At 48.3% G+C, this 27,047-nt stretch overlaps 1 protein-coding gene across 10 annotated transcripts in view; it reads right to left on the bottom strand.

The window, feature by feature from the left end:
• Positions 1-27,047, bottom strand: part of CASK (calcium/calmodulin dependent serine protein kinase) — a 1,261,401-nt gene that overhangs the window by 84,655 nt on the left and 1,149,699 nt on the right. For all 10 annotated transcript variants that reach the window (XM_086934112.1, XM_086934115.1, XM_086934119.1 and 7 more), the window contains one exon: positions 23,172-23,374. In XM_086934112.1, coding sequence (XP_086790238.1) covers positions 23,172-23,374 — 203 coding nt within the window. The remainder of the gene's footprint in view (positions 1-23,171; positions 23,375-27,047) is intronic.

Raw genomic sequence — 27,047 nt, 5'->3', positions numbered from 1 at the left:
TCTCCTAGTGCACCACACACTACAGTAGTCCCTGTAGGAAGCTGCCTCTGTGCACACTTTATCTTACTGGTATAGTATTTACAGAGTCCAGTGGATCCCAAGAGGCTTAAGTAGAAGTTATTACTTTGCTATTTTATTTTAGAACTAAGAGAAACTCAGTTGCAGGTAAGCGACAGTTTCAAGAGTAGTAATACTTTTCAAAATGCAGTAGGAATTGTCTTTCAAAGGCAATAGGTATCCTTTACAGTTTGAGAAATGCTTTTGTGTGGTCAATCAAAAACAGTAGCACACTTAGCAGTTGCAAACGATAGACAGGTAAATGCAATAGAAAAAATGCAATGCAAACATATTGAATAACAGTTATCTGTATTAACGTACAAGTTACTTACCTTGGGTAACTATATATCTGTAAGAGACATTAGTTAGTGATAGATTCCTTACCCAGGCATCAGACTGGATCCGGAAAGTTTTCGTCAGCAGTATCCCTGCGCATAGGAAGGTGGCGTCGTGCGTCTCCACATCCGTCGTAAGATTCGTGATCACTGGGTTGACGTCGAGGCAGCTACTTAGACGCTGCCAACCCGCGCTGATGTCAGTTCTTTACACGAGTTTCCGCGCCTGGAACGCAGAGCCATGCAAGATACTTGTGCATTGAAACTAGGGCCCTGAAAGGGATGACCTTAACCTAGAAATCAGTTCGCAGAACGGGGAGGATGGGTTGGGGAGTAAAGAATCTATCTCTATCTAATGTCTCTTACAGATATATCGTTACAGAAGGTAAGTAACTTGTGCCTCTGAAAGAAACAAGTTAGGGATATATTCCTTACCTTAGAATAGATACCTCGGCAATATCAACCCCGGTGGCGAATCTGCGAACCAAGATCACACCAGAAAGTCACGGAGAACAGAATGGCCAAAGAAGCGGTCTCTCCGGTCTTGGCTTTCAAGGCAATAATGCTTAGTAAAAGTGTGCAGCAAGGCCTACGTGGCTGCCTGACAGATGTCTTGCAGGGGGACACAACGTCCCAATGCAGTAGTAGCTTCTGTCGCCGTGGTAGAATGGACGAGTAGCCCCAACGGAGGTTCCTTTTTAGCCAGAGAATAACAGACTTTTATACACAAGACGACCCAGAGGGAGATAGTCCTCTTGTGTACAGCCCTGCCTTTCTTGGCACCTACGTAGCCAACAAAGAGCTGGTCATCCACCTGGAACTGTTGTGTGCGGTTCAGGTAAAATGAAAGCGCACGTTTTGGGTCCAGACGGTGGAGATTTTCTTCCTCTCTGGAAGGGTGAGGAGGCAGAAAGAAAGTCGGCAAGGTGATAGTTTGCCCCATGTGGAAGGCAGTAACAACCTTTGGCAAGAAGGGGGGCGCTAGAGGGCGCACAGCGGAATGGCTGCCTCTTGAGACAGCTCCGCCGGCCAGAGACATCAATCGGGAAATAATGGCGGACAGCTGGTGATATGAATACCGAAAACGGTATATAACGAAATCGGAAGGGGCCGGGAACGTGATGGCACTGAGTGAAAACTGAAACGAGCATCGGTGGTCCCAGAATCGACCTTCGAAACCGAAGTGGTTAGCGCCCGAATTCAGCTAAGATGGCGGCCCCGTGGGTACAATATACGGAGTGACCGGACGGACTGTCTACCTGTGTGGGAACGTAGCGCTGTGCATCACGAGTAATATTAAGGAAACTGAGTTAATGGCAGCGAAGATTAGAGGTCATTATTGCTCGTTGTTGGGAAGCGGAAAAAAGAGTGACCGAGGGCGGATGACTGGCAAAGATCGTGAAACACGAAAATGACGCGTATAATCGACCTATGAACTGACCTCGGAATAACGACGGGACTCCTGCGTCAGCACAGCTTTGAATATCATCCACCGGTGTACATGGTGGCAAAGCGACACTTCCCTGAAGACGACTGGTAATATATACCCCCTGTGGTACGCCTGAAGCGTGGCAAAGCGCGACCTGGAGACACAAGATGGCGGAGGTGGCAACGCGGCGTGAAGCTAATGGGGCAAGTAGGAGGGAAGAGATCAGATGTAGTGCGCTGCGGGTACAAGCACAGCAAATACGAGGAGAGTACCTGCAAGCTGCGCACTATACTGTGACTAACGGAAAGCACACGGCACCTCCGTGATCTGCTACGCACCGAAAGGGCGCAAAAAGAGGTCTGGCCAAGTGGAGAAGTGCGGGTCAGGAGGGGACGATTATACGGGACTCATACGAGCATTACAGCCAGCACCAGCGGGGTGAAGACTGAGATGCAGGGAGTGATTTGACATACTGGTGGGTCATAATTGAACATCTCCTATCAGCGCATACAGAAAACAGAGGCGACGTGGGGTTTGACTGGACCCTGGTGGTATAAAGAAATTGCCGATCTGGGAGTGAGAGGAGTGAAGGGCTTACTATTACACGCTGCCAATATAGAAAACTGGGTTGCCAAAACACTATTTGTAATTGCAGAGATCGATTTCAGCCTGATCACACATCCTGGTGTGCCCTATATAACGACCGCTGGGATATAGTCCGCCAGCAAAGTGGGTAAGCCAGAAAAAGTGCAAACCAAGCTACCATTTGACAATAAAAAGGCCACAAAAGGGGCCACTGTGCCATCAGACGCTGAAATGGATAACGACGCAGAGTCGCAAAATAGCATGGAAAAATCACTGAGAGCTATCCACAAAAGCCTGCAGGAAGTACACGGTAAATTGGATTCCATCACGCAGAGAGTTGACAATATGGCTGCGAAACTCGACCAGCACGGTGAGCGAATAGAGGAGGCTGAAACGCGATTGTCGGCTGTAGAAGATGAGTCCCGCACGACAATGCAGAAATGTTCTGAGATGGATAGAGTGTTGGAGGTCATTAAAAACAAGTCTGAGGAGTTGGAAGCGAGATCGCGCCGCAATAATGTACGCATAGCAGGTGTCCCTGAATCAACCAACACTGGGAAGATGGAGACATATGTGGAGGATCTGCTGAAAACGATATTTGGGACTGAACAATTGTCAACAGTGCTTATTGTGGAACGTGCACACAGAACGCTAGCACCGAGACCTAAGCCGGGAGCTCCTCCACGCCCGATAGTGGCGCGACTGCTAAAGTACAGGGATAGGGACGCGGTACTGAGCATGGCAAGGGAGAAACAGACGATCGAACATCAGGGAAATAAGCTACAATTTTACCCAGATTTCACAATCAACGTGCAGATGGCACGGAAAGAATTCACATCGGCGAAACAGAAACGGACTCAGATTGAGTTGTGGGCAGAAATGTGAGTCACGACGGAATGGCCAGCGACAAATTGCGCACTCCACCAGAGAACTATTGTAACACCACACGTGGGAAAAGGGAGTAACCTGCCAGTTGTTGGGTTGAACTGAGACCCCCCCCCCCCCATTGGAGCAGTGTAAACTTTGTTCTAATAAGTGTGCACAACGTGAGATATGTAGGCTACTGCTGGGGAGGTAAAAGCTAAACGGATAGGACACTGAAGCAGGGGAGTCGGACACAGTGCGCTGGTGAAGTGTCGCACTGTACCTGGAATTGCGTGGAGAACACGGCGAAGTGTGGTTAAGTAATATACGCATTAGCAGGGAGATCAGTTAATAGCTTGGTGGCTGGAAAGTTTGGGGATAGGAGGGGGAGGAGGAAAGACAATTTGCTGGACGATATACACTGACCACTGGTGGCACTGCGGGATTGACTGATTGCGCTCAGCGCTGATTACTGCTGTAAGTGTAAGTGTGGTAAAGGATGGGCGCTGGTACTGATGCCTCCCACAGTTATAAGGTATAACTGACCGAGAGTAAAGATCCACTAGCACTACACGCGGAACTCTGGCCACATCCACTATGTTGGATGCAGTCGTGTGACCCAAGTGGACCCCCCAAGAGGGTGACCCCCTACAATGGTACTGTTCTGTTACCTGTTAATTTAAGGGTGTGTCTTTGGCATGATTGGGGTGCAGAAGTGGGTGGGGGGCGGCGGGGAGGTGTTTGGGAAGTCTGGTTTGTAACACTGCATTTGAGACACACTGCCAGATTCCAAGGGAGGAATGTAATTGTTTATAATTTGAGACTGCTACAGAGAGCACATTAACATTCAAGGCTGCTGTATACAACATGAGTATGATGGAACTAGAGACAGGATATGGTTGGAGACGCAGCGGGCAGGTAGATTAAAGTTAATATCCTGGAAAGTATGTGGCTTAAAAAACCCCAAGAAAATAAGGCAAATACTGGCATACTTGACGCGCCTACAAGTTGTCATAGCCTTTCTACAGGAGACTCACGCTAAACCTCATGCACAGACACATACTGGTGCTAGATGGGCGGAGACGACATATGGAGCGGCATACTCCTCGTACTCGAGGGGGGTGCTAATACTGCTACAAAGAGGGTTGAATTTTAGAATGGAACAGGTGCACACAGACAATGAGGGGAGGTATGTAGTCATCACGGGTACCCTCAGGGGACATAGAATGAACCTGCTGAATATATATGCCCCAAATGTAGACTATCCCCAGTTTTATAATACTATCTGGATGAAACTGACTGAACTACCGGACATCCCAGTGCTTTGGGGAGGGGACTTCAATATGGCTTTAAATGATGATATGGACAGGTCGAGTACATCGACAGAAACCCACAAACGAGCGTTGAAAAAACTACATGACACAATGGTAGATAGGCAACTAGTGGATCTATGGAGAACGAAACACCCGAACAAACGGGAGGCTACACACACGACCGCAGCTTAAGGCAGCTGGTCACGGATAGATTACAAGATTGGGTCGACAGAGGTGTTACAATGGATGGTAGAAGTTACTCACCTTCCTCGGACGCAGTCAGACCATAATCCGGTGTTACTAATAATGGAACTGCCTAACTATATGCCACCCCGTTCAGTTGGAGATTCAATGGGAAAGCCCTACTTGACCCGATATATAGAGACACAATAGGTAAAGCAATAGCGGAATATTTTGAGCTTAATGCACCCACAACACACGACCCGGGACATCTGTGGGAGGCCTATAAGGCCACAATTAGAGGGGTCTGTATCAGCACAAATGCAGGTATATTGAAAGACCTAAGACAACAATTGGCGAGGAGGGAAGCTAACATAAGAGAACTGGAGTTGGAGTATGCAAAGACACAAGATCTGGGTATATTGGGTAAAATTCGAATAGAACTGACTGAATACCAAAAAAATGCAGAAGCAGAACTAAATTATGTGCATAAACGGCAGATAGCAAGACGCTATTCGGAGGCTGGGAAACCTGGAGCTGTATTGGCGGCCAAAATTAGCGCGCAGAAGCCACCACCAGTGGTGGAGGCGGTGTGTGATACACACGGGGTGCTACAACATGACACAAAGGGAATATTGGAAGCATTCCGACATACATTCGGGAAGTTGTACAAAGCTGACACAACAGCTCCAGCGGATGAAATAGCGCAATACTGTGACACGGTAGCACTGGCCTGGCTATCGGATGCTCAGAGACAGTACCTATCCCAACCAGTCACAGTAGAAGAGGTCACAGAGATCATAAAATCCTTACCGAACGGCAAAGCACCCGGCCCGGACGGATACACGGGGGAATTATATAAGGCCTTTGTAGAAATGCTGGCCCCCATGTGGTGGCTGTGCTGGGGGATGCACATGAGAAGGGAACGATGCCACCTTCCCTAAGGAAGGCTATGATTCTAGCACTGTTGAAGCCAGACATGGATCCGACTGCGTGTGATTCATACAGGCCTCTATCGCTAATAAATGTCGATACCAAAATACTTTCTAAAATACTGGCGACAAGGCTGCAATGTTTAATGACGAGATTAATACTTCCCGACCAGTCGGGCTTCATTCCCACCCGATCGACCTCCCACAACACGAGAACCTTGTTAGCACTATCTCACTATTTGACCCCTGAGACGAAGGCGGCGGCAGTGCTATTAGACGCCGCCAAGGGGTTTGACACCGTAGCCTGGGTGTACTTGCTCACTATCTTAGGTAGAATGGGTTTCCCACTAATGTTCCTTCAATGGGTGGCGCTGTTATACACAAAACCCATAGCACGCATTCGGATTAACAAATATGTCTCGGACCCCATAGCTATAGAGAGGGGCACACGGCAAGGATGTCCGCTCTCCCCCCTTCTATTCGCCATAGCTATAGAGCCCCTAGCATGTAAAATTCGACAGGAACACCAATACTCGGCATTGCAATTTCCCCAAAGACCGCTCCACATTTTGCTCTACGCGGATGATGAGTTGCTGTATGTGCAAAATCCCAAAGACAATCTGAACCCGCTTCTACGGGAATTTGTCAAATTTGGATACCAATCTGGGCTCAGTATCAACTGGGCGAAATCCACGATCATACCACTCACTGAAAGCACTCTCCCCTTCCACTTGGATTACCCCTTGGACTGGCAAATAGACCCAGTGAGGTACTTGGGGGTGTGGTTCCATAGAGACCCTGAGGAAGTGATCCGCATGAACTATGGTAGAGGGATTGCAGGGCTAGAGCAGAAAATAGACAGATGGATTCAGTTGCCACTGTCTATGGCGGATAGAATAGCAATAGTAAAGATGGTGTTACTGCCAAAAATACTCGATCTATTCAATAATATCCAGATAAAGCCGCCTGCGCCAGTATTTCGAGCGATAAAATCAGCAACTCTAAAGTTAATTTGGGCAGGAAAGACTGCCAGGATAGATCTACACACACTAACATTGCCATATGCGAAAGGGGGATTTAAGGTCCCAGACTTTCTACTGTACTATCTGTGTGCGCAAGCCCAATATGCTCATTTTTGGTATCACACCATCCCATTCCTCACAGACGTGGCGGTGGAAGAGGGAGACGTCCTCCCTATACCCCTGGATGACATTCGGACACATATCAGACCGCCATTGCACGAATAAGATATTAATACAGTGGATGCTACGACTGTAGCATGGCATCTGATAGCTAAAAAAGTGAACAAACTACCAATATACACTCCAGAAATGCCATTACATCATCACCCGGCACTGTCGGTTACACAAGAGAAAGTGGGGATGGAACTCCTTAGCCCCTTCGATGCTTGTGACGGAACCATTCCGTCATAAGTCACGGTTGGGCTGTGCTGATGACGGAATGGTTCCGTCACGACCACACCCATTTCAATGAGGGGCAGCACAGGAGGGGAATTCCATTAGCAGCGAAGGTGTTAAACAGGTAGGATTTGACAAAATGGGGGATTTGTATCATGAAGGAACAGTTAAAATATTAGAGGACCTAGCAAATATCCAAAATCAATCACCGTTTTTTAGATTTTTTAGATTTACATTCTATAGGCTACAGAGAGCACTCAAAGCACATTATCCGACCTATCCAGCAGAACCAGACATATTATTGACCCTGCAGTTGCTCATCACATCATTCGACTCCAGACACCTAGTGTCCAGGTTGTATGTTGCACTACAAGCTGAAATAGGGGATACAGCGCGTAAAGCGATTCAGAAATGGAATGCGTGTTTAGATACACCACTAACTGAAGATGAATGGAGTGCGACAGGCACAATCACTAAAATACTAACGCCAAACGGAAATCTAAGGCTAATACACGTTAGATACCTACATCACACGTATCACACACCACAACGATTGCACAAATATGGCCTGCGAGCAGACTCCAGATGTCAACGATATGGAATGAAGACGCGGATTTTATACAAATGGCATGGTATTGTAGAGGGGTGGCACAATTTTGGGTAGAGGTTACAGAACTACTGGGTAAGATGGTAGACAGCAGGATACCATGTACTATAGGATCGTGCCTATTGAGTTTACTACCGAATGTTAAAGCAGGAAAACGCAAGTTTTGTGTACTAGCCCTCCTCATGGCCAAACGTAGCGTGGCACTATGTTGGGGGGGGGGGGAGGGGGGGGGGGTAAGAAGACACCGCGGCTCAAACGATGGGTAAGCGATATGGTGTATTGTAAGGACACTTTAAAACTATATGAGGACGAACTACCGCTACGAGCACGACCAAAGGACTACTGGCATTATCTGGTGGATTACTTAAATGGTTTGGATGAACAGTTGTAAAAGCATTGCGATGGAATGTATATAGATGTGATATAATATGTACGAAGAGAGCCCTATTGGACATGGAGTGTTGTAATGCAGTACAGTTGTATGGGGCAGGTATGCCTCATTGTTGGGGATTATATGTCCTATGTTGTTTTTGAAATACCAATAAATAAAAATATTTTTTTAAAAACAACCTTTGGCAAGAAGGAAGGACGAGTGTGGAGCACAACCTTGTCCGGTTGAACAGAAAAGGAGGCTTACAGGAAAGAGCCTGGAGCTCACTCACACACGTAGAGGAAGTGATGGCAACCAGGAAAGCAGTTTCTAAAGTCAATAAACGAAGAGGACAGTTGTGAAGCGGCTCAAAAGGAGCGCACATCAAATAAGTAAATTTAAGTCCCACTGCGGCATCCCAAACAGAATAGGAGGGAAAAGGGGAGTAATGCCTATGAGAAATCAACTTACGACAGGGGACTTGAAAAGAGAGAAGTGATCAGGGAGCCTGAGAAAGGCCGAAATTGCTGAAAGGTAGCCCTTAATAGTGCCCAGAGCAGAGCCCTGCTGAGCAAAAATAGAAGAAACAAAAGGACTTCTGAAAGAGGGGCAGAAAGGGGATCTACAGCCTTTGCTGTGCACCATGCCACAAATCTGTTCAACCTACAGGCGTATATCGATTTAGTGGAGGGACGCCTGGCTGCCAGAATGATATCACAGACTTCAGGAAGCAAGTCAAATGGAATCAACTGTCGCAGCTCAATCTCCAAGCAAGGAGGTGGAGGCTCGACAGGTTCGGGTGGAGGACCGTCCCCTGCTGCTGAGACAGAAGATCCTCCCTAAGACGCAGTCGGACCGAGGGATCCACGCTCTTACTGAATAGCTCGGGATACCAAACTCTTCAAGCCCAGCCCGGGGCCACAAGAATGACTTGGGCCCGGTTGCACCAGATCTTCTTCAGCACTCTGGGTAGAAGTGGTGTAGGCTTAAAGGCGTAAAATATACCGCAACTCCATTTGTGACGAAAAGCGTCGCTGAGCGAGTGCCGCCTTGGAAATTCCAACGCGCAGAACTGCCGACATTGCGTTCTCTTTGGTGGCAAATAAATCTAAACAAGGCTCTCCCCACTGTTGAAAGAGACCATGAGCCACTTCCGAGTGAAGACGCCATTCATGATTCATCATGCACTCGCCGCTGAGGTCGTCAGCTCTGGCGTTCAAAGAACCTGCCAAGTGTTGAACCACCAAGGAAATGCCATGACATTCCAGTCATGTCCAGAGACACAGAGCCTCTTGACATAGGGTCCACGACCTCACCCCGCCTTGCTTGTTGCAGTACCACATGGCGGTGGTGTTGTCTGTGAACACCTGCACTACTCTCCCCTTGACAGAGGAAAGAATGCCTTCAGTGCAAGCAGGATCGCCCGGAGGTCCAGCAGGTTGATATGGAGCCTGGACTCGGCCGGAGGCCGAGGCCTCTGATCTCCGCCTCTCCCATGAGGCCGCCCCATCCCAGGAGGGATGCATCCATCACCACTGTGTGCTCCGGTTGGGGAAGGGAGAGTGATCTGCCGCTGACCCAATGCTGGTTCGTGAGCCACCACTGCAATTGTTGTGCAGTCCCTTCCGAGATCTGGACACACTTGGACAGCTCCCATTGATGCTGCGCCCACTGGAACTTCAGGTCCCACTGCAGAGCCCGCATAGCCATCTGGCATGATTGGTCAGCAAGATGCAGGCGGCCATGAGACCCAGCAGCCTCAAGGTCATCCAGACCGAAACCCAGGACAAGGGCCGAAAGATCGAAATCATAGCCCAAATATCCCGTACTCGCTGTTTGGAAGGATAAACCCGAAACTGCGGTGTATCTAGAACCACTCCAACAAAGAGGCGCTTCTGAGAGGTAATCAGGTGCGACTTCGGCACGTTAATGGAGAACCCCAGCAAATGCAGGATGTCGGCTATAGTCTGGAGGTGGGAACTGACTGCCTGAGGCGAGCCCGCCTTCAACAACCAGTCGTCGAGATAGGGCAAGACTGAAACCCCTGGTCTGCGCAGATGAGCTGCGACCACCGCCAACACTTTCATGAACACCCGAGGGGCTTTCGTAAGGCCAAAAGGGAGCACGGTGAACTGAAAGGGCTCGTGGCCTACCATGAACCGCAAACAACGCCGGTGAGCCGACAGGACGGGGATATGAAAATAAGCATCCTGCAAGTTCAAAGCTACTATCCAGTCTTGCGGGTCCAGGGCAGACAGGAACTGGACAAGTGTGAGCATCTTGAACTTCCTCCGGAAAAAGCGATTGACGTTCCGAAGGTCTAAGATAGGACGCAGGCCCTTGTCCTTTGGAACCAGGAAGTAGTGAACAACCACAACCTACTTCTGGCGTCGGAACGCGCTCGATGGCCCCCTTGGCCAAGAGGGCCCCAACTTCCTAGTGGAGAAGTGCCAAGTGATCCCCTGAAATGCAGTGGTACTGAGGTGGCATGGCTGGAGGAGTGGTCCCGAAGGAGAGGGAGTAGGCCCTTCGGACAATCTGTAAAACCCACCTGTCCGTAGTGATGGTACACCAGTGGGGGAGGTGATGGCTAATTCTGCTGCCCACTGGCGTTTGGTGGGCCTGAAACACCGGACTAGGAAGGTTTAGAGGCAGTGGTGGCAGGGGACGTAGTAACTGACCCGCCCGCTGGCCAGGTGACACGCTGCTGCGCAGGCCTGTGGCTTTGAAACAAACGTGTCTGAGCGCCCCTTCCTTGGCCACGAAAGAAGTGAAAAGCAGACGCTGAAGGAGTGCACATGGCCGAAAGGCCCAAGTCCTTCAAGTGCTCCAACGCACTATCTGCCTTGTTGCCAAAGGGCATTCCATCAGAGTGTTCTGACCATCCCCTGAAAAGCCAGTGGTCCTCAGCCAGGCGTGACAGCGTAGCGCCCCGTCGCGGAAAACTCTCTGCCCAGCGAGTCGGCGGTGTCAAGGCCACAATGAATCGTGAACTTGGCTGCATCTCTCCTCTCAGCAATGGCTTGGGAGAGCACCGTCCGGGCCTCAGACGAGAGTCCCTTGCTCACTTTGCCCCTGGATTCAAGCAAGCCGGGCTGAAGACGGCTGGAATGCCAGAAACCGGTCCTCGGAAGCTTGTTTCCGGTCCAGGGAAGACATGGCTTGGCAGTTCGGGCTGGACTGTTCCCATGAGGCACAGGGTCAGACTGATTTGCATAAAGCCATGTCTGAACTGGGGTGGCAGAGTGGGCTAAAGAACGGTGATGGATTAAACCCAGATCTTTTGACTGGGTGTGAGTGTTTGATTGATTCAGATGCTCCGTCCATCACCACCCCCTTTTGTACCGCTCCTCCGGACACTTAGGCAGCACCCGCGCCACTGTATCCCACACAGAGTGGGAATAATGGCCCAAGAGGCATGCGGTGTTCACAGACAGCAATCCTTAACTGGCGGAAGAGAAAATCTTCTTCCCAAACAGCTCCAGATTCTTGGATTCCTTGTCCGGAGGTGCGGATGGGAATGCGCTAGGGGACGCAGAGGCTTGGACAACCAAGCTCTCAGGGGTAGGGTGTTCGGAGAGGTAAATGGGTCCACCCGGGGCAGGGAGATGGCGTGGGGCCACATCCCTATCCAAAGGAGCCCCAGTGATGGGTCTGGGCCAGGTGCCCAAAAGGACGTCTGAAAGTGCATCATTAAAGGGCAGCAGCAGCTCTGCAGAGGAAGCCACCAGGCGAAGCACTTCTTTCAGGAGGTTAGTCCTGATGGCCACTGTGGAGAGCCTCAGCTGCCCTACGCAACCCCACTGAATAAGTACCAGCCTCTTCCATAGCCAAGGTAGAAGGAGACAGTGTGCGAGGTTCTGGTGAGAAATCCAGATCACCGGCGACCCCCAAATCCTCTGCCCAGTCCAGGTCTAACTGGCATTGGGCAGTGAGAGGGTCTTCACACCCCTCCCAGTCCTCCCCGTCCTCCATAACCTGCTGGGCAGGGGAGAAAGATGGAGGAGGATGGAGATAGGGATAAAAATTTCCCATCTGCGTCGATCGACACCGATCCGGCACCGTCTCCACGTCGGGGTGGAAGCCAGGGACGACATTGGCCGGGAAGCCGGCAGACGCTGGAGGCGGTGCCGTAGATGTCGATCGTACGAGGTGAACCGACACCGGCTGGGATCCTTGCATGGATCTATGGAGGTCTCGCAGTGCAGAGGCCGGAGCTGTCGGCGACTTCGGGCCGGAGCTGCTGCCGAAGGTCAAGGACCCCCGGTCAGACCCGCTGGCCCAAAGGCACGCCGGTGGGGCCCGACTGGCCAAAGAGGCAGAGAGTGGCAGAAAGAAATTTCTGCAGCTGGGCCGGAGTCGCTGACGAACCCACGAAGAGCGGGTAGGCAGACTCCGACTGCGTAGGCTCCACCGGAGCTGTGTGGGAGGCATCACCCGTGTGTCGCGTGACAGGCTAGGGAAGGGAGAAGAGCGACGATGCTTCTTCGACTTCTTGTGCTTCGTCTTACCTGACCCAGAGTGCGAAGACTTCGTCTAACGAAGGTGGCAGCTACGCAACCGGTCTCTCGACCTCCCACAGGACTGGGACCATGACACGGCGTGGAGCCGACTCCAGGGCCTCAAGCAACTTTCAGGACCGCTCCCGCAAAGTTTTCGGGGCCATGGCCCGCAGTCGGAGCACGACGCCGGGTCGTGGTCGCGCCCCAGGCAGTAGAGACTCTTGCGGTGCGGGTCAATCACCGACATCATGCAGGGACAAACCTTGCAAGACTTGAAGCTGGGCATCCCTAAACAACTCAGTCAAAAATTGACTGGGAGTACCGCTCCCTCCGGATCTGCGATTTCTTGTGCGGAAAAAGAAAGAACTGATGTCAGCGCTTGTGGGCGGCGTTTAAGTAGCTGCCGCGACGTCATCCCGGCGATTGTGACGCCTACGAAGGACGCGGAGCAGCAAGACGCCACCTTCCGACACGCAGGGGTCTGCTGATGAAAACTTTCCGGATCCAGTCTGATGCTTGGAGGTAATTCTAAAGTAAGGAATCTATCACTAACATGTCTCTTTCAGATAAGTACAGGACTTACTCTTCCAGTCTTTGGTGGTTTAGACCAACACTGGGCATGGTTAAGTTTAAGGTATGTACTGCAGCACCACTGGCACTGGGCCCAATGTTAGTCAATGGAGACTGGAAGCACCCACAAGATGTGTGGTTTGCAGATAAGTACCCACAATTTCAGGGCACAGGCCCGGGGGCCTAAACAAACATGGGGGGCACAAGGCAGTACCAAAGCTACACCACCAATGGCACAGGGCCAGCTGGGTGTGGAGGGTGCTCATCAGCGTTGCCCCCCCAATTCAAACAAATGGAGGATCTCGATCCCACAAGGAGGCTGCAGGCCCGGACCAGGAGGCTGAATGACCACCGGCAAGGCAGGTAAGTTGAGATGTCGAAGAACGACATGGCACCGTTGGCTGGGTTCCCCTAAAGTCGGGGGCTAAGAATGCAGGGGTGCCCTTCGGTGTCGATTTTTCTTTACCGGAGATGGTCGCTGTCAGGGGGACCCTTCGTGTAGAGGCTGCAGGTGAGTTCATGGGGTCCAGGAGAGGTCAGCCACTGACGGAGTCAAAGTCTGGATCGCTGGGGAGACTTCACGGGACAAATGTGCTACTCCGACTTCAGACCGTGGGCGTCAGGTGCGAGTGGGCAAAGGTCACGGATCTAAAGTCCTTGAAGTTGTAGTTTTCTGAACAGGGCTGCTGTCCTCAGGAGATCTGGTCTTTGTTGAAAAGTGACATATTTCCTGGGGTTCTTGGAAGGAGCTGGTCACAGGACAGGCATCGTTCTCTTTGCAGCCTCTTGAAGCTGGAGACAGGCAGGTGGGATTGGGGCCAAGTCAGTTGTTGTCTTCAAACTTTGCTGCTTGCCGTCTTCTTTGTCGGTTCCAAGAATCTCAGGCTCAAGGTTGGGGAGGGGGGGGCTAAATGCTGAATTTAGGGGCATTATAGGTACCTGCAGCTGGTAGCCAATGGGCGACTTGTCTTTTTGGGCAACTACACCCTTTATATGTTACCTTCCTTTGGGGAGTGGGCATCCCCTAAACTGATTAGGTAGACCGCTTCCATTTAAAGTGGAGGATTTCCTAAGGAGTGGCTCCCCTCGGTCCAGGGCACCATAAGGGTGGTTCTGATTGGGAGGGGACAAGCCTCTCCTAACTACCAATTTTCCCGCTGACCTTGCTGCCAAAAGTGGGGCTTGGCCAAGGGGGCGGACATCCCCACTAGCTGTAGAGGCCCTGGCTAGCATAACAAAGGGCAGGAACCCTTTGAGGCTCACAGCCCTGTATGCTGCTCCCGCTTGGGGGTAGGTGAGAAGCACCTCCACCCCAAGCAGGCTTTGTCCCTGACCCACAAGAGCACAAGGGCTCCCAACTCCGGGGTAAGAAAAGTGTGTGTGTGGTAGTCTGGTGCAGACAAGTCAGCTAGACATGAGGGAGTTGGTCATTTTTCAGGGGGCTACTATAAGATGCCCTCTCAGTGCAATGTTAATAACATCCAATACTGCCATCAGTGTGGGTTTATTGTGCTGAGAAGTTTGATACCAATCTTCTTAGCATTCAGTAAAGCCATCATGGAGTAGGACCCAGTGCACACTCTGTCAAAGTGCATCAGATATCAAGCTGAAAGTGCGGGAAACATTTAAAAAAAGGGGAACTTTCCTACAGTCCCTGTATGTATATTTTTCATTTTTTGGGGGTTTTTTTGGAAACATATTTTATTGGTTTTTTATTTGCCATCATACAGTATAAAATATTTAGCCCATCATCCACATCCGTCAAATATGTCCCCATGTTAACACCCAACTCACCCCGTAAATCCCCCCCCCCCCTTATACTCAGTGGGCATGTTCAGATTCTCATAACTCGTTACAGTATCAGCTGTACAGAAAGCTTAGCACATCATTGTTCATTGTTTGATGATCACATGCACGATTATCATTCATTCATCCCCCTCCACCAGTTGAGGGTCCCGCAAAGCCTAGACCAGGGCCTCCCACGCTCTTGCCATCTCCAAAGCCTTGTCGTTGTCAACACGTTTAGCCTGCCAGAGCCTAACGACACTCTCACAGTTCGCCCACTTGCAGAACTCCGTGCGCCAGCGCTTGCTCGATGGTCCCTCCCTTGATTTCCAATGCCAAGTTATTTCTCGTTTAGCTAACAGTAGTCCTAGATCAATGAACTTGCTAGTTATAGCTGTGTGCGGGAACCAGTGCAACAAGCAAGTAGCCATGTCGTAGTCTTGTGGTTTATCTGTGATTGCGTTCAAGAGGTCTCCTACTTCTGCCCAATAACTCCCCATGGTCGGACAATGCAACAGCATATGTTCCAGTTCTACACCCTCTTCCAAACATCTGGGGCATGCCGCATCCTGGACCTGGAAGTATTTCCTAATCTTACCCGGAGTCAGGTAAGCACGATGCAGTATGAAAAATTGTACCTGTTGGAACCGTGCATTCCTGCTCCCTTTCCACGCCCTCTTAAGAATGTGGTCCCATGTTGTATCCGGGATCTGGCAGCCTATACTCGCCTCCCACTTTGCTTTTAGATCCGCTAATGGTTGCAATCCATCATTCAGCATCCTAGATTGGAGACATGTGACTGCTTTAATGGTCCCAGCAGCCATCACAACATATTGGCAGGCCAATGAGGGCACAGGTTCCGTTTGCCCACCTCTCCAATGCTTTCGAATCGCCGCTGTTACTGCAGCATGAATCAGGAAGCCACCCTCGTGGGGGGCCATACACGTCTCGCAGCGCCGGAAAGGGAATCAGTTCCCCATCCATATATAAATGCCCCACCATTTGGACACTGAGTTGTTCCCATTCCGATAGGGGAGTCCAGTCCCCCCCATGCGGAAGTGCCGTCAGCATTCCCCGCGGAATCTCCGGTGCGTACGGGTGGGTAACCCCTGCCTTACGCTGGCTTCTATTCCAGCAAAGCCTCAGGGTCCGCTCTTCCATCGTCAGGGCCCTCAGATCAAGCTTCTGCTGCAGGACTATGTAAGATAGGACATGTCGTTGTATCGCTGTATCCCCTGCCCCGCCTGTGTTCAGGGCCCCCAAACTCCAGCGCTATACCTTGTGTTAGAACCTGCAGCTGCACTGCCAAATAATAGAGCTCAAAATCGGGTAGCGCCATTCCGCCCTCCGGTTTAGGCCTCATCAAAGTCGTCAGCGCTACTCGCCTCCTTCCGCTGCCCCATAGGAAGCCTACAGTCAGTGACCGTAATTCTTTAAATACTCGCGGTGGACCCCAGATCAGCAAAGTGCGGAAGTAGTAAAGCAATCTGGGCAGTGCCACCATTTAAGCAAAGCTATTCTACCTAAGACCGATAGAGGGAGTGTCGACCAGAACGCCATGCACCCCTTCAGGGCTTTGATACAGCGCCCCACATTCCCCTCCAGCAAATTCACGTTGTCATGATATATCCGAACCCCCAAATAGGTGAGGCATGTCGGTGCCCAGGTGAGCTCACCAATTGACATCGGTGGATTCAAACATGGCCGGATCGGGAAGAGACATGTCTTGCCCCAGTTTACCTTAAGTCCTGACAGTTCCCCATAACGCGACAGCAAAGATGTTGCACCTTGTAATGCTTACTCAGTATTTTCCAAGAAGAGGAGCAAATCATCTGCGTATAGGGATATATATTTCGGCATGCTACACAGCTGCAATCCTTGGTAAATTAGTCCTGACCATGCCTGGACCGCAAGGGGCTCTATCGCCAGCGCAAATGGCAGTGGCGACAACGAGCACCCCTGCCTCGTCCCCCGCAAAACAGGATACTGGGCGGAGATTACCTCCCCCAGTCGTACCCTGGCAGTCGCGGAGTAATACAATACTCTCGTCCAGTCTCCAAACCGGTTACCGAGTCCGAACCGTTCCAGTGCCTTGTGTAGGAAAGCCCACTCCAGGCTGTCAAACGCCTTCTCTATGTCTACCGAGAGGACCGCTGGTGACCGCAGGTCATGGTGGCCCTCAGCAATAACCCGTAGGAATCGTCTTATGTTCGAAGCAGTGTTCCTAGTCGGGATGAATCCCGCTTGGTCTTTATGCACCAGCGTAGTCATGTACGGAAGGAGTCGGGTCGCCAATATCCGGCTTAAAATCTTATAGTCCACCGTCAACATGGAATGGCCTATAAGAAGCCACATCTAAGTCCGTGCGCCCCGGCTTCAGTAGAGGGATAATCAAAGCTTCACGCATCGAAAGCGGCAAACGGCCTAACTCCCCTGCCTCCGTGTAGACCTCCAGTAAACGGGGTGCTAACATGTCTATGTATTGTGCATAAAATTCAACGGGCAGACCATCCAGTCCTGGCGTTTTATTCCGGCCCATATGTTTAATTGCACTCCGGATCTCAGCTAGTGTTATGCCCTGCCCTAGTAATTTTGCCTGTTCGTCCTCTAATTGGGGCAGCGGAATCCCCGCCAGATATTCCTCTATGTCCACCTCCTCTGCCTCCAGCTTACTTTTATACAGAGATTCATAATAAGTTAGGAACTGAGAGAACACCTGTGCTTGAGAGTAAACCAGTAGGCCAGTGTCTAACTCTATTCTCATAATCGGGCCACTATTCGGTAGTGGGTTTGCTAACTTTGCCAACAATGTTCCGACTTTATCTCCTTCCGCATGAACTTTTGCCAAATAGCCCTTATGATCAAAGCTTTGCAACCGCTCAACTTCAGCCGCGAGCATCTCCTTTGCTTCTAGTAGCTGCGCCTACAGCGTCGGCTGCTCCGGTCTTCGTCGTTCCAAATCCTGCAGTTTCTCTTCCGCTTTTGTCACATCCTCAAGCACCGTTTTCCTGGCCCCCGAGTATTTACTGATACATAGCCCCCTGACGACTACCTTAAAGGCGTCCCACTCAACTGCTCTGGTAGAGGCCGTTCCCTGATTCTCTTCAAAGTAATGTTCGATTCCCTCTCCTATTTCTGTCCTGAAGACCTAATCCTCCAGAGTTTCTGGGCGCAGTCGCCACATCGGCATCGTGGATCGCACTCGCTGCCAGTTAACCGACTGTATGTATATTTTCATGAGCATTTCACTCGAGACTCTTGCAATCTGATCAGTTAAATCTTGCATCAGATCCATACGTTTTTATGAATTCTATCAGAACTAAGGGGATCATCAGTATGTTGTCTGGATAGAACACTAACTTTACTTCTCTTGCACGTCTGTATTCTATTAATGTCATCTTTCTGGGCTTCAAGGTTATAATAAACCGCAGCAGTGACAGAAGGCAGCTTCTTGTAGTTTCTCTGTATCTTGTACAGTCCCTTTATGTCTCTCTAAATTGTTTGTTGTAATCATATAGTGGTGAAATGTGCTGTTTGATTGCAGCATGCTAGATGCATATTTTGATTGGTGTTGTGTTGGGGGAGGCAGTTGAACAAGTTGGTCCATTTGCTAAGATCAAACGCCTAAACGGCATCCAGAGAAAGGACATTTTTCAAACTCATTATTTGTCACCATAGATATGACAGTATTTGTAGGGATGGTCTCAATGTTATCTTTGGTACACAACAGGCCAGATAGATATACATTCCCTGACAGATTACTGTTTCTGGTAGCATCCTTAATTTAATCAGGAAGGTATCTACAGCCACTTTAGTCAATGAAACTGAAGGTCTTACTTGTTGTTGAGTTTGAGTATCACTTTAACCTTTGCTAAATTTGATTCAGCATGGGGTTAGGCTTTATTCTGTGTTTTTTAGAACATTCTGTGGAGCACTGGCAATAAATGATCCTTTTCACAACTTGCAGACTTTCATAAGGAAACCATCTTCTCCTTCTGCTTTTACATTGTGCATGTCTGATGAAACTGGAAATCTAATCTTCGGTTATGTATTCATCCAATAGACCTTTGATATACCCGTTTATTATGGGGATTTGGATAGGAATGTCTGTCTTTGGACTTAGTATCTCATCCAAGCATTTCTATCAGCAGCACTACATCAAAAAAGACCATGACTGTTTGGAAGATAAGTGGCTATTCTTAAGACCGCATCGCAAGTTTTCTGGAAAAGGCAATAAGCAGGCAGCAAGGCCATGTGGTCCATATGCACCACTAAGACTATGGCCCTTGAACAAGTAACAACCAGGTCTCTATGATCGCAGAGAATTGTCCTGTGGTTTTGTTAGGTTGGAGCCTTGCTGTCTGGTTCCGAAAATACTTCTTGTGGGCATTCTAAAAGCTTCCCTGGGAGTGCATTTGACCCACTGCTTACCATTGGCTTTATGGGTTGTAACTCACATTTTATGGCTTTATTTTGAGGTGTCCAGCATGCCTTCAAGCATTGCTTATTGTATTCTTCTTAGAGTCCTGCTTCCTGTAAAAAGGCGTTAACATTTTGTTCTCATTTAGTCACATGTGCTGTGCGTTCAAAGACAGGTCAAATGGCAGACTTGGTCTAGCAAGGGAGCTTGTTTTCTACATATCTTTCTCAGGCTCGAAAGTGAGAGGTTTTATGTGACAATCTTGCTGGCTACTGGTAAAAAAGGTTGTTTTTTAGCACACAACACAATTTAAAGGTCTGTAAATGAACTGTGCAAATATCTCAGAATAGATCAGATTTATGAAAGCACACATGAAACACTTTTTGTAATTTATAAGTGTGGTGGAAACAAATGTTTTAATATGACCAAAGAAATCAGTACACTTGGTGATGCCATTTTCACACATTGTCATTTGTGTGTGGTATAGTTATTCCAGTAAAATCTATTTGTGCAAATGTAATGGTCATTTCAATTGAAAATGTGTTGTTTGTAATAGTAGTGCGATAACACCATGCATACTCCATTCTATGTAACAACAAAGAGAGAGGTAGGGAGATTCAAAAGACATTTCGACCCTGTACTTTTTCTTAGGATGTGCCAATCGCGCTCCAACCCCCCTCCCGAGACCCATGGTGCAAGTAGCGCCCAATTTTAAAGTGAGATGTTCTCCATCTTTCACCATCTTGTGGGGGTCACTGACCATTTGGTCAAATTGATCCCTTCGCATGGAGAGTTCACATCGCGTTTTTATCCCTTTCACTACAATAGTAGTTTTTAAACCACCTCTAGCACTTCACCTCTTAGCAAATACAATTATCCCCTAAGGGCTACTTGGATGGTGCTAAAGTTATCTTTTATTGTGTGCACACAAAGGTTTGCCACCATCTTAGGAGCACTACGATAAGTCTACGCTGGCATATACTAACTGTATGTATGTCTTTATGTGTTTGTTTGTATATCTTTTCCTACAGGTGCTGATACACCCCTAATTTTGGGGCTTTTTGGATTGAGCAAATTGCTCTCCCATTTTAAGCACTTTTTTCACTTTTCCTTTTCACTTTCACGTCCCCAGGTCAGGGTGGACTATTAGAGTGTCCATACCGCCGGGGTTATAGTCCTGAAGAATGCCATGGTGAATATATACCACAAAGGCAGAAACATGTTGACTGATTTTAATAAATTTGTGGTATTTAGCTGAATTTAAACTAGATCCTAATAACCTTGGCTTTTAAATTCAGACACATATTACCACTTACACGTGTCTTAGGGATCACTTATTAAAGTTTTTTTGATACCCTATTAGTCACTTTTAATTTGAGAATATTCACAACACTTCCTCCCCACACAACCAGCTCCGCAGTCTTTCTGGCGTCGCAGCACACCGAAGAGACACTCGGTCTCTTCGGTGGGGCCCGATGATGAAGCATGACACTGACTAGGTCGGTGTGTGAGGGCTTTCCTACTCAAATAGAGTGACTGTGATCCCACTCAACTAGAGTGACTGTGATCATCAATATCTTGCTTATCTTTTTGCTCCACGTCTCTGGCAGCCGTGAGCTTGACCAGTTCAGACCTCTCTCTTATTTTGTTGTTGGACATACTCCATTCTATGCCACTTCACTCTACTCCACTCCACGCCACTCCATGCTATGCCACTCTAATCCATGTCAATCCACTGTATGTCACTCCACTCTACTTTACTCAACTCTTAACTTCTACACTATACGCCACGGCACTCTAAGACACTCCGCTCAACACCACTCTCCTCTATGCCTCTAACAATGGTGGCTGGGGTCTTTCAGGTTAATAGAGAGATTAAAGAATTCGTGTCAGTTTTGGCAGCAATGATAAAGGACTAGTTACTCGCATTTTCCTTCACCTGGCAAAGTCATGTTGGTAGGTTTCGTCCCCCAAATCACCCAGTTCACTACTAGTTCTCCTTCATGCACTCTGTTGTTTTTCTTGCATTCCTTTGAGTCTCTGAGTTTCTTCTGGAATGGACTTCTGCTGAAGAGCTACAGTACTCAAGCAGCTATCTCCTCAGGTTTTGGATCCAGAAACTCTTGCTATACATAAGTAACCTCCTTTCTTAATCTAGTTCCTGGATTCTACCCTACTTGCCAGTCACCAGTAACCAGATTGGAGGTGTGCAAGAACTAACGGTAAGACAGCGCTCGCTATTCTCTCCGGCACCTCTCCACAGATTATTCCGAATCGCTTCTGATCCCACTTTCCCCTTTTCAGGCATCTATTGTGATTGGCAAGTTGCAGCGTTCCCTGGTCTTATTTTTACCACTGGTGCCACAATTTTACCTTTGGTCATCGCTCTATATCCAAAATGGGTTCTAACCGTTTTGAATACAGTTAGGTAAGCCACTGCCCATGCTGTTTTCATTCTGGACTATAACACCTCTTTCACGGCACTAACAGCATCCTCCTATCCTTTCAGCTCGTACAGTGTACGTCCAATTCTTCGTGACCCTCCCCCCCCCTGCACTCGCCATCCAGGTGAGTCCCCGCACCTCTATATGTATGCCCAATCAATGTAATGCTCCCTTGTCGCTCCTTCGTGTGTCTTTTACTTTTAAGGACCTTTTCGCGCACCACCAATTTTATTTCTCTTCTGTCTCACAGAACATTCAAGCTCTTCGGGGTTAGCCCATGTTTAACTTCAAAGAGCCCCCCGCGCGCCAGCACCATAGCATGTTATCAACCGACTCCTAACTGCCAAATTCACTTCTTCTATCTCACGGAACGCTCAAGCCAGTGGTTTCTTTTAACTCAAGAACCGCCCGCGTGCTCTCAACACGGCATGTTTTCAACCGGCGCTCTATGTCTTATATTGCAATTGGCTTTCACTATTTAACTACCTTATTTTGAGTCCGTCACATACGAATTTTACCTGCTTATTCTATCTATGTTCCCCACTCCTGGCATATGCCACGATCACTCTGCCTCCCTCCGGCTTTTACTATCGTCCTTTACGCTGTATGTGCACCCACCATTTCTCTGTATTATCACTCACTTAAACCCGCTGGTTCACCTTAAATATACATACTCTCTTTTGCCAAATAGATCTGTGTTGCCAGTGTGGTGTGTGTAATTGCACCTTCTTACAGTGTGGTTTAACCTATGGAGGCCATGTGTCATACTCGAGCTCCTTGTTAAATTTCTAATGTTTTGCTTCCTGCCTCCCTCCCCGTTTTCATTTCTCTTCATAGGCAGCATAATTTCAGCCTTGCTATAAACTCTCGTCCTGATGATGATCTATTAATCTTGTTATAGATCAAAACATCGTTGACTCTCTAAACAGCATGCACGTTAAACTCATGTGTTCAAGCAAGTGCATTACTGTTTACTTCTTAAAAAGCTTGCCCCCACTATTTGCATTGGCGAAAAGCTCCTTTGTTTTGCCTGAAAAAATGTCTGTATATTTGTGATTGTCTTTATGTTTTGTTCTTGAAGGATACAGGACTGTGTCCCACTCAATTATGTTCTGATTGATCGCAAACAATCGCTTTTGAAATTATTAAATCTAAATGTCCGGCTGGATATCGTACCTCAATATAGCGCTGATTCTGGTCTATATTCATGGTTTTCTGACTTATAATTGTTTGAAACAAACACTGATTTTGTTAATAGCATACATTCAGTACAGCAAGACTAAAGAGCAAAATATGGTATAAAGGGATATATAAAACACTTATTATTCAGTTTGAATTTCAGAGGTACGGTGTCCATTACCTGAGGTTCAACATCAAGTATTGCAATATTTCCATGCTCATGGATTTTTCGTATTGTTTCCAGTTTCGTCCCGTACATTGCATCCTCGTGGCTGCCATATTCCAAATATTCATTGTTGGATATGTCTTGCATCATTTGGTCATGTGATACAAAGAAGTAGTTTTTGCCATTGTCTTCATCTTTCTTTGGAGGTCTGGTTGTGTCTACAATGTTAGTGCGGGCACAATGAAAAATAAAAAAGAACTGTTGCAATTAAACCTCTTTACAAATCACAGCAATAATATCACAGCAAAATGTTTAAGAGTAGCATTTTATTTTAAAGATAAATGGATAACAAAATTAAGAACTCTAAAAACAATTAGGAAATCGCTCACAATCTCCTCCACCATAATATATGAGAAAACTTGTAAAGAGTGATATTTTCCTTATTACTACCCCAATCTAAAATGTACCTTGCATTTCCACTCCAATCACCTCAAATACTAACATATTTCATGGCCAAAACATCCTTGTGCACTTGTGATTGCAAATAGTACAATGAACACCCTACAACTAAAGACTAACAAAACTGAGATGATAAAGTTGGAAATCATTCAAAACATCCATCCAACAAAGATATTTTATAAAAATCCCTGCGTATCTGATACAGAAACATATTCCCTCAAGTACTTGACCTACGCATAGTGACACCACCCATTAAACTATCAAATCTCTTAGATGCCATCTTTTCTATATATGAATATTCAATTAGTCATTTCTAAAATACTGGTGTTTGAAATATATTTTTTATTTTGTGTCTGTTACAGAAACACTGCACTGCCGGTTCTCCTTTAACCTTGGACATTTGGGTGTTGCTTAAAGGCTCCTTGAACATCTAATAATCAAACAGAGACAAGCCCACCAACAAGACAAATGGAAAATCATATAGCTAATGCAAATCACAAGCTACTCCCTCCGGTAATCACTCTTTCTGGTGCATATTCCAACTGCAAATTCCTCACCTCCTCCCCATTCTGTATAGTGAACTTATAGGGTTTTAAAAAAAAAGGTCACACGCTAGATTTTGCACACCATCACACTGCAATTGGTCAAAGTTGATCTGTGTATGAGGGCACAGAAGAGTATGAAGGAAAACAAGTCTTTGCGCACCATTACATCACGTTGTGTTGTAACTTTTTGGAACGGCACAAGATCACAACAGAGTCAATGGCGAAACCAATAGGAATGCATGAGCAGTTGCATTAAAGAGTTACGGATTTAGGCTAGCGCCAGTGGGAAATTCAAAAAGGTGAGTAATCTGCCGTAAGAACTATCTATCATAACATTGACTTTGAGTTCCCAACTGGCATCTAAAATGTGACAATCAAAACCTCTACCATAGTTTTTGTGTTTCTATAAGATCAAGAAGCCATGGAGTCAATAAAAAGTATTTTTTCTAAAGATGGTGTCACAACCTGGCATGCACAGCAAGAATTTATTGATTAAGATAGCTTTCTCATATTTACAGGAACCCAATAAAGGTAAAACCACACTCTACATCAAGTAACAAATTCAAATACAATAGGCTCATCACTATTACACTACATGTATTTCGAGTAAATTCCGTCAACAATTTCTATGACTAGATCTGGACTCCAGGAAGCTCTGAAGTTGGTGTTATCATCTTGTACTTATCTCCAAGTATGCAGGGTATTGCACCATAGGCAAGCTAGCAAGCAAACACTCAACTGCATTGAGCGCCTTACATGCCACTTCCCACTGTCTGCCACTAAGTCTGCTACTTTTCCACCACATCTATAGGGTTTAACAGAACAAGGTCTTCACAGATGAATTCCCAGTTATCCTCACTACCTACTCTGTCCAACATGCCCATGCCACCATCTGTGACTTCAACCTCCTAGACAGTTTAAGCATTAAAAATACCTTGACCCTCAACCTCACTGACTGCTCAATGTGTAGACTTTCCTGTTCTCAGTGTTTATTTTTTGCGGTAAGTGGCTATATATTTCAGTGTTTTCCAAATTCTGAAAGTCCGTGGTTAGCACTATTATACATTTTGGTCCCACTGGCGGCTGGAGCACCTCAGTGAGGAGATTAGTCCTCACGGCCGCAGTATGGAGCTTAAAAGACAAGGCCGTGGCTGCCCTGCACAACACCACACCATAGGTAGCACCCTCCTTCGTAGCCACGGAGGGAGGAGAAATGAAGCCAGTGTCAAGCGAAGTGTCAAGGCCACTAGCACCCCCTAGCTTATCTGCCCAGTCCTGACTCAACTGGCACTGCTGTACCAGAGGGTCCTCAGACCCCTCCCAGTCCTCCCCTTCATCCGTGTCCTGATAAACAGGCAGGAATGACGGAGCCGGGTCATATATTAATTGCTCACCTACCGACACCGGACAGGGGCTGAAACAGGGGACGGCGTCGTCAGAGGACGGCACCAGGAGTGACACCATCGGGATCGGCGCCAGCGGAGAAGTCGTGAGGTCAACTGGCGTCGACCGGGACCCAGGCCTGGATCCCCAGGGGCCCTGCAACGTCGGGACCTAAGTCGACAACGGCGCCGGAGCCGCTGGCTCGCTAAGGCCCCTCGTCGGGTCTGCGGGGCACGAAGCTGCGCCGACAGGCCTCGGCGGAGGGAAGCGAGTCCTCATGGCCACGAGGAAATTACGTACCTCCTCCGAAGTCGCATGCAGTCCAGGGACCGAAGGGTACGGGACCGGACGCGACGCCTGCGGCTCCGGCGGAGCCGCGCGGGTGGTGCCACCCGAACTCTCAGCCGAGTCACGCGACTGGCGAGGGGAGCCAGAAGAGCAATGTCACTTGAACTTCTTTTTAGAGTGCCACAACTTGCCTGAATGCACGAACTTGGAGCACAACGAATGGTGCGGGCTCCGGCTCTGCGACCAGCCCCTCTACTTCCTCCTCGACCGGGACCTCGAGCGGCGCGGAGCAGACCGCCGGAGCTTGAGTAGCTTGCGGGACCGCTCCTGCCTAGCCTTCAATGTCAAGGCCCGGCAGTCGGGGCACGACTTGTTGTCGTGGTCGCCCCCTAGGCAGTAGAGATAGGCGTCACACGGTTTCAAATCAACTCGAAAAGATAGCCAAAATAGACCAAAATGTTAGTCAAAAAGAGACTAGGGTACTAGCTCTTCCCGTATCTGCGCTTGCTGTCGCGGAAAAAAGAAGAACGGACGTCAGCGCGCGAGGGCGGCGTCTAAGTACTCCGATGACACCATCCTTCTGTCGCAGCAACAGGGGACGGTCCTCCACCCGAACCTGTCCAGTCTCCACCTACATGCGTGGAGATTGAGCGGCGACAGTTGAGGCCATTTGACTTGCCTCCTGACATCTGTGATATAATTCTGGCAGCCAGGCGTCCCTCCACAAAAACGGTATACACCAGCAGGTGGAACAGATTTGTGGCAAGGTGCACAGCAAAGGCTGTGGATACACTTTCTGCCCCTCTTTCAGAGGATCTCCTCTTCCTTCTTTCTCTCTCTTGCCCAGCAGGTCTTGGGTCTGGGCACTATCAAAGGCTATCTCCTGGCCATTTCAGCCTTCTTAAGGCTTCCTGATCAGCCTTCTCTTTTCAAGTCCCCTGTTGTAAATAGATTCTTAAAAGGCATCAGTCACATGTTCCCTCCTGGTCCTTTCGTGATGCCTCAGTGGGACTTGATCTTGGTGCTTACTTACCTGATGTGCGCTACCTTTGAGCCACTTCATAATTGTCCTCTTCATCTTCTGACGCTTAAAACTACTTTCCTGGTTGCCATCGCCTCTGCCAGAAGAGTGAGTGGACTCGAAGCTCTGTCTTCTAAGCTTCCTTTCCTCTCTGTCCATCCGGACAAAGTTATTCTGAGGACTCGTCCTTCTTTC

The sequence above is a fragment of the Lissotriton vulgaris genome, chromosome 8 (assembly GCF_964263255.1).
Source record: "Lissotriton vulgaris chromosome 8, aLisVul1.2, whole genome shotgun sequence".
Taxonomy (NCBI): domain Eukaryota; kingdom Metazoa; phylum Chordata; class Amphibia; order Caudata; family Salamandridae; genus Lissotriton; species Lissotriton vulgaris.
Note: the sequence above shows the minus strand (reverse complement) of the source record. Positions and strands in the feature narration are given on the sequence as shown.